The sequence below is a fragment of the Zerene cesonia genome, chromosome 2 (genome assembly GCF_012273895.1).
Source record: "Zerene cesonia ecotype Mississippi chromosome 2, Zerene_cesonia_1.1, whole genome shotgun sequence".
Taxonomy (NCBI): domain Eukaryota; kingdom Metazoa; phylum Arthropoda; class Insecta; order Lepidoptera; family Pieridae; genus Zerene; species Zerene cesonia.
Window position 1 is genome coordinate 4,582,804 of NC_052103.1, and position 8,563 is coordinate 4,591,366.

General features: G+C 33.0%; 1 protein-coding gene across 1 annotated transcript in view; it reads left to right on the top strand.

Moving 5' to 3' along the window:
• Positions 1 to 2,256: 2,256 nt before the first annotated feature.
• Positions 2,257 to 8,563, top strand: part of LOC119833872 (apyrase-like) — a 7,901-nt gene continuing 1,594 nt past the window's right edge. Inside the window, exons 1-10 of the mRNA XM_038358086.1 lie at positions 2,257 to 2,360; positions 2,790 to 3,018; positions 3,344 to 3,535; positions 4,079 to 4,209; positions 4,543 to 4,684; positions 5,695 to 5,821; positions 6,448 to 6,605; positions 6,973 to 7,063; positions 7,346 to 7,507; positions 7,958 to 8,124. Coding sequence (XP_038214014.1) covers positions 2,257 to 2,360; positions 2,790 to 3,018; positions 3,344 to 3,535; positions 4,079 to 4,209; positions 4,543 to 4,684; positions 5,695 to 5,821; positions 6,448 to 6,605; positions 6,973 to 7,063; positions 7,346 to 7,507; positions 7,958 to 8,124 — 1,503 coding nt within the window. The remainder of the gene's footprint in view (positions 2,361 to 2,789; positions 3,019 to 3,343; positions 3,536 to 4,078; positions 4,210 to 4,542; positions 4,685 to 5,694; positions 5,822 to 6,447; positions 6,606 to 6,972; positions 7,064 to 7,345; positions 7,508 to 7,957; positions 8,125 to 8,563) is intronic.

Here is an 8,563-nt window from a genome sequence, read left to right on the forward strand (position 1 = left end):
GGGCCGCCGGGCGTCGAGCTGGTCTTCGAGCGACACGAGTTCTCTATATTTTTCCTCTGGTCGATTGCGGCTCCTCTACACGGTCATGTCAAAATTACCCCCCCTTTTTGCCCGGTTTTCGAGAAAAGCGATGTCAGTGAGTCAGTGAGTGGTAGTGTAGCTTTATATATATATAATATTGATGTATATTATATATTTAGCTTTAGTAAAAAAGTGCCTTGCCTAACTTTTGAATGTTTTAATTTATAATATTTTTAACGGAACTGAATACTCTTCACAAAAAAATATAGGCATTATTTTAAATAATGTTCTTAGAAACTTTTAAATTTCAAAAAAGTTAGTATGAAGGTTTTCAAATCATAGCGTAGTAAATAAAAAGTACCTCACAATATGAATCGCATTGTTGGATTTCATATGACTAACGTATATGAGTATAATTTGTGAAGTGTAAGCAGGAACTCTGTAATGACATAATATTTTAACATCAAGTGTATGATCTCGCCATATAGAAACGGTATCGTTTGTTTACACTCACAGTCTTTGTATTATACCTTGGCATAATACATAATAATATTGTGCCTATTGCATATAACGATTATTTTTGGTTTGGCTCGAGGCTGAGTTAGGTCATTTTGTTATAAAATGTACATAGAAAAACGGCTCCGTCGCCTCGCAACCTTCTTCTGAAGAACGTTTAGCGAAAGTAAATATTGTCATAAAACAAAACTGCGAGCATAATCTGTAATCTTACGGTTCCGTTTTAAATTTCGAAATCATACAATTTGCTTGCAAAATAACACAAACCAAAGAGAATTTTTACGTCAATATAGTTCTCGGTTATATGTTTAAAAACTTATCTATGAGATTTCATTATCGACTACATTTATTGTATGTTTTAAAATAATATTGTTCTACAAAATAGGAATAACATTCCAAAGATAAACTTTTTGACGGATTATAAACATATATCAAAAACCAAAAGCATAAAGTGGATGGAAAGTCCTTGAAGCGTTAAGTTAATTATGTCATATTAAATAGTTAAGTAAGGAAATATATAAAACACAATATCTAATTAATATATTATGATGATTTTAGCTTACTTGATTTTTTCCATTATCTCACTAATTGTGTGAAAAAAAATTACTTAAAAATATTTTTGGAATCAGCACACTTTAATCATTACAATATTCGCGAGTTATCGTTTAGGCACGTAGCATAACTGCTCCTATTTTGCTTAATTTATGTATTTTACGGTCAATCTACTTTATTATTATGGTTTTTGGCGGATCATTATTTTACTGTAGATTTTTCAAGTATTATTGTCACTGTTATGCTTAGAGTTAATTAATTTAAATAAATGTTTTAGAATTACATAGACTTTTTATTCGTTTCAAAATAATGACGACTGAATTTTGATTTGTGTTTAACTCACAGTCTACAGAATCCCTTATTGAAAGCCCTTATATTTGGAATTGTGTTAATATTAATTTATTAATTGTGTTAATAATATTGTGGAAGGTAACAATAGTGCCTTCGCTTACAATGCCGATCGCTAATAAATGATTGATTACTATATGCAGCTGTCTCCGATGCTTGAAGCATATTATATAAGATCAGATAATGTTTCAATTCTTTAAGTTAATATTATTCTGTGTCTGTTACCATTTCGGGTAAAGCTAAATATTTATGCATTTATGTCATTCTGTAATCTATATTATCTTTTACATTATTTTTTGGCATATATTGTTAGTAGCAGTGATTTCAATATCGTAACTTTTCTGCTTTCCTAAATATATATAGAACATTTTATTCAATGAAAAGATTGAAATCTTGACCTTCCTATGAGAACTTCATCACTTTACAGCGAGCACTGACAAAAGAACTGATGAAATGGAAACATGTGATTAATGTGTATACGGAGTTTGATGATAAACTAAAATACCTATCAATAGAGCTTTTAAGGGCTTTAGTAGATTTGTAACTGAAGGTCTGTGTAAAAATTACCACAGAAGCTAAAATATAGCCATGTCGACTATAATATGATTTGTGCCTTTTCTGATCATTCGGTAAATTTCAGATACAGATTTTGATAAGTGGTAAATATTCGTAAGATATGAATAACAATCATTATAATAAAATTATAAAACTAATTAAGCCCGATTATTAAGTAGTATAAACCGATAAGATCAAAATATTTTAATATGGCATATCAAACTGTAATCTTTTATTTAGGTAGGAAGTGAGGTGGAGACAGACATGGGGAGTTATGTTGTGTTTTTATTTGTGATTGCGGGTGTATTTGCGCAAAGTGAAGATTTGTTTAAACTGAATATCATACATTATAATGATTTTCATGCACAGTAAGTATTTAATATTTATAATTTTATTGTAATTTATATATGTATAACGAAAGCATTTTTGTAAAAATTCAGATTGGAAAATTATCCCATTTTATAATTTGGTCATGCAAAAAATATTTTTTATTTATACGACTGAAATGGTAACTTAAAAATGTACGAAATTTTAAAACCTTATGAATAATTACAACCGGTAGAATCTCCACCCATTTCTATATGGCACTGGTTATCACGCCAAAAATTAACATCGATATAAGCACACAAAAAAAAATTGATGCGATGTTTCTAAGTTATAATTTTTTCTAAAATAACCATTCTTAATAAAGCAGAGGCATACGGCACTAATATCACACCATACTCAAATTAGTTTCCACATCTGGGATAGGTAACCCCTTATAGTCTAATGGAAAATATAAAAACATCGCTTTTTAGCTTTGACGAGGTGACGGCGTCATCTGGGAGTTCATGTATAAACCCTAATGATGTGTGTATCGGTGGTTTCTCCCGGCTTTACACGGGGATACGACAGGCGCTAGAAGCTGAACCGGACTCACTGATACTAAATGGAGGTGACACCTTCCAAGGAACTGTCTGGTACAACTTCTTGCGATGGAATGTCACACAGCACTTCATGAATTTGCTACCCAAGCACGATGCGCATGTGAGATGATTTATGTGAATTTATATTTAGAGATTTTTGGGTATTTATTTGAAATTTGGTAGAAAGAAAGTTGGAAAAAGTAAGAGTCAAAACGCATATTTTTAAATATAACATATATATTTTAAAATTACATTTATCATATCTCGTACTCAATTAAACAACCATAATTTGAAAGAGGCTTTTTTTATTATATTTCTTGGTTTTCATCATATTATTATAAAGTTTATATTAATGTAGTCTCAATTAAATATGTAGTTTATATTTATTATAAAATATTTATAATTTACACAACAAGAGAAAATTACATGTCCTATATATTTTTAAGGTTCTAGGTAACCATGAGTTCGATCACGGTATCGAAGGATTACTACCATATCTGTATCATTTGGATGCTGTTATGCTTGGAGCCAACGTGAACACGACGTTCGAGCCAGAATTGGGCCAGTATGTAAAGAACCATGTTGTAGTTGAAAGGAATAATCGCAAAATTGGAATCATCGGAATTCTATTACGTACGGTATGTTATTTATCATACTAAGTAAGTACCAGCTTAATTTGCTTAGAAAACCTAAAAGATTGCTACATAATTGTATAATTGGTAACTAAAACATTGAAAATACTCTAATCAAAAATATTAGCGATCGATTGGATTAACTCATTGATATTGTTATCAATTCATCCAAAGACGTAAAAAAATGATATCAGTTTATATTACTTCAAGCCTTACCCTTTTCTCAAGTCCTTTTTTCCCGGCCACCGAAATTAAAAATGAATGTATCGCATCAAAATTGACGTACGATGTACATAATGTAAGGCTAAAATAATACAATGAGGCATAATTAAAACCTTAACAATTATTTAGGTACATTGAGCGAATCGTGTAATGGTTGGTGCATACTTGAGTCATAACTTCGTTCTTGAAAATATGATGAAAAGTTTTAACCATCCTACTTTTGATTATGAAACTTTTATATTCAAATCAATTGATTGATTGATTGATTTATTGTTATTCACGACTTTTTTGTATACACAATACAGTATATACAAATTTACGTAACAGTTTACAGCAGACATTGGACGTGTTATAATGGAAGATGAGTTAGAAGCAGTTAATCGAGAGGCGGCAATTTTGACAGAACAAGGTGTAGACATCATAATTGTACTTTCGCATGTCGGATATGCTAGTGACCAGTAAGACGACAATAATTATATTAAAATATAGCTTTTAGTACAATATTCCCTTCTATAAATCATTGTATCTATATATTTTATAAGTAGATACTAGCTCATGCTGCCAACACATAGAGGTAAAGTCAAGAGAAACAATTACCTACTGAATACACCAAAAAATTTCATAGAAATAAAAACGCAGTCCATCTGGTAAAGATTTAGAAAAAACACCCACTTTCCAGACTTCTTTGGACGTACCCAGGTGTTATTTTTATTAATAGTTTTTATTAATATAATGTGTGTACATACTGAAGTTAGTGGATATATACCCTTATGCTTATAACATATTTTTAGACGATTAGCAGCTAGCATGTCTCCAGACGTGGACATTATAGTTGGAGCTCATTCCCATACGTTATTATTTACTGGTGAAGCTCCGGATGGCACACCCGCTGGGGATTATCCTACCGTAGTCACTCAGAGCAATGGGCATAGAGTAAGTAAAGCTATGTAATACTTGCCATATAATATAACCTAATATCTTTTGTTCGAGACACATAAAGGTAAACGCATATTCATATGTGCCCAATCTTCAAATTATCAGCATTATTTAAATTGTACGTATACGATGGGCATATGACATTCTCTAAACGATTTCCTCAGTAACGGAACAAATGGTTTAGTGTTTGTTTATAAGTAATAAATATATTTTTTTATTTGAACGAAAAAAACAATCTTAATTAAAGATATAACCCATAATAGCTTAAATTAGCTGAAGCACGTATTAGCATCATATGTTATGTCTCCAAATTTAATAATTCCTTGATTTAAAGGTACGAAATAATTGCAAATAGTTTATATACAACAATATTGATAGCAATCGCGATCTTATCAGACAACATATCGACACGGCTTTACCTCGTTTACAACACGTATTAAGCACGCTATGTGATAAGTATTATGATTAATTAGAAAATTCGCATAGACGGTAATTACCATTTCGCATTGACGGTCTTTCATTCTTGCTAAAAGGGGTGCTATTTGATGTAATACTAACTGCGCCCCGCGGTTTGAACCGCGTAAGGCCGACTCCCGTAGGAATATCGGGATAAAAAGTCGCCTATATGTTTTTCCAGTTGTCCAGATTATCTAAGTATCAAATTTCATTGCAATCGGTTCCGTATTTTTTGCGTGAAAGAATAAAAAAAAACACACAAACTTGCGTATTCATAATATTAGTAGGATAGTAGGTTAGGATAACACAATGTTGAGGTTTGATAATAATTTTTTAATTTGTTGGTAACTGCACCCAATCATAAAATTTATCATGTGTACAACCATAAAAACCATGTACATAATATGTCATAAATGATGCTGGGTTGTTTTAAATTTTAGTAGTTGTTATGCATGTAATTCCAATCCTTTCCTTGACTTTAAAAAATATGATGGTACCGTTGAACCAAAAATTCTCGAGACATGTATGTACCTTAATTATTTTTGTCACAGATTCTAATCGTCCAAGCATCTTGCTACACACGTTACTTGGGTGATATAACGTTGTACTTTGACGATAGAGGAAAAATAGTGTCTTGGGAAGGTCATCCTATATACCTCGGAACTTCCATCATTAAAGGTAATTAATCAAAATACTTTAGGTAGGTACATAAATTACAAGTTTCGTCCAAGACGTGGTTCCTTGTTTACCTTCTACCTATCTTCATGATGCCTTAAATTGCGACACACCTTCGGGCAGTGCGATAACATTAGACTCGTGCGTGTATATTCGATGCAACATAAACGCAACGCACGGGTGTTTCATTCTAATTATTCTCTAATTATTTGTTGATGTATGTCGTTAGAGTTTTATCTATAAATAAAAAAAAATGTCAACTTATCACCATATATCAAGAACAACGTATTTCAATGCAATGCATGCATTAACGCCGGCCCGTATCGTTTTCCACAATCTTTCCAGTCCATTCCTTAATTCCCGTCGTCGGTTCTTTCCTTTCCCTTCTCCAATAAAAGCGAGCAATGCATTTAGAAACACTACCTCTTCAAATGTTCAGGGGCTAACTATCAGGCGTATCACCAACTTGGTAGTGGGTTCTAACATAAAAAAGTTTGAAATCTTTAAAAACTGTCTAACCAGGTACAACCGGTATATGCATTTATGTATCATATTATCATATGTAGCTATCGTAGTTTATAGTTTGAATGACAATAATAATAAAAAATTAAATCACACTATATTCTTAGATGCTCGCATGGAAGAGCTACTAGATGAATGGCGTGCAGAACTTTACCCGATAAGCCGCGAAGTGTTAGGCCGATCCCTATCATTACTTAACCGCGGGCGTTGCTTCCGAGGAGAGTGCAACCTTGGTAGCTGGGTCTGCGAAGCTTTCCTTGAACAGGTTTGTCGCCCATACCCAATAGTACTAGGTATACAATTAAGTAAGTTATACATGACGATTTCAACCCGCGAATCGACGTACCCGCGACTTCGGTCGCACGTTAATAGATTCAAATTTAAATTAAGTTCTTTAAAATATATTTTAGTCTATAAGTTGCCGAGGACTAATAGCTATATGATAAAAAAAAAATATATTAAAATCTGCCCAATGGTGTTAGCGTGAAAACTTAAATGACATTTTTTTCGGCTTCTGTTACTTGTACCCCTAGAAACATTTTTTCTGTTTTTATTCTATGCGCAGATAATATTATTTATAATCATATAATGGGTTGAGGTGGGTTATTAATTTTATTTTATAATTCAATTAGATGATGTCCAAGGCTAACGGAACGAATTGGAACTATGCACATCTTTGTATGATCAACGCAGGCGGAGTGCGTGTAGCTATTGAAGCGGGAAGTATGTCTTATTTACTGTTTATAAAACAAGCAGCAAAATGTCATAACAAGCTAGTTTTTTAAAATGAGATTTCGATAAAAACAAAAGAATTCACTAACTGATAGTCTAAATAAACCATAATTTTTTTGCTTGGCATAAAAGGCAAGGTATATTATGTGTTTATTTTCGCACTCGAAGACCAAATAAATAGAATGTTGATTGTTTCATAATTATTATTTTAAATAAAAGTCTAATCCAGATTAAAAAATCTTAAGATTCAATTCCACATCAATTCTTTGGCAGACATAACAACTGAAGCACTACTGATGGCTGTGCCGTTTGAAAATAAAGTGCAAGTATACGATTTAAAGGGGAAATACATTCTGGAAGCTATTGAGTTCGCTCTCGGAGTACAACAATCTGATCCCACTAACTTCTACAGCAGTCGGATGTTACAAGTCGCTGGTATGACTTTCCTGTGCACATGTACATAATGATACTACAATATCTCTGTAGCTGAAACTTTCTGGGAATACAATACCGCATTAAGCGATGCTTGAACTATTAAGTTTCTTGCATGTTAATAATTATCCGCCATAAAAATACATGTATAGAGTATAGACAATCAGGGTAATTTTAGACGTGGGTGATTGAAAACAGTTCTCAATAACCTTTTAACTACATTAAGAAACTTTTTCTATTGACAATCCTTTTTATGTAAAATATATAAGAAAATATAGAACTATAATTTTTTAAATGTTTTACAATTACAGAAAAAATATATAAGGATATTTTTCCAATCAGCCCTGTTCACAAAATCAGGGTAATACCATGATTGACAAAATTTATTTAAAAACAATAGTTAAGCATCACTTAAAAAACACACGCTAAACTTCTTTGTAAATGAAACCCCAGGCATGCGCAATGTTTACAACGCATCCGCGCCGGCCGGGTCGCGCGTGCTCTCCGCGTCGGTGCGCTGCATCGACTGCGACGTGCCGCGCTACTCACCGCTCGACCCGGAGGCCACCTACCGGGTGCTCACGCAGGACTATATCGGCGATGGTGGTGGCGGCTACTCGGTAGGTTTTTACGACGTAACTTGCGCATACAAACAGCTCATGAAAAATGAGCCAAGAACACACAACACAAACGCCCGCGTACAGATACAGTTCGTCTAATCATGTGTGAATCACAATGAAGGACAGAGATAGCGAGACGTACCCGCACGGAAGTGTGAACGCGATAGCAGACGTCGAACGCTCGCGCGCTTCTTGCAAAATTTAGTACAAATCGATAATTTACATATGATAGCTTATTCCAGTTTCTGTATTGTAGTCTTGTATTGTTTACATACTTGAATATCTAATAATACGCATCTTAACGATATTAAACCCACTGTGGTAATGTATCGCGAGTGACTACTGAGCATCAGAGCTGATTTATAATAATAATAATAATATATTTTTATTTTCAGATGTTCATCCATATTTGTGTTAGTATACATTAATCTTAGAAACT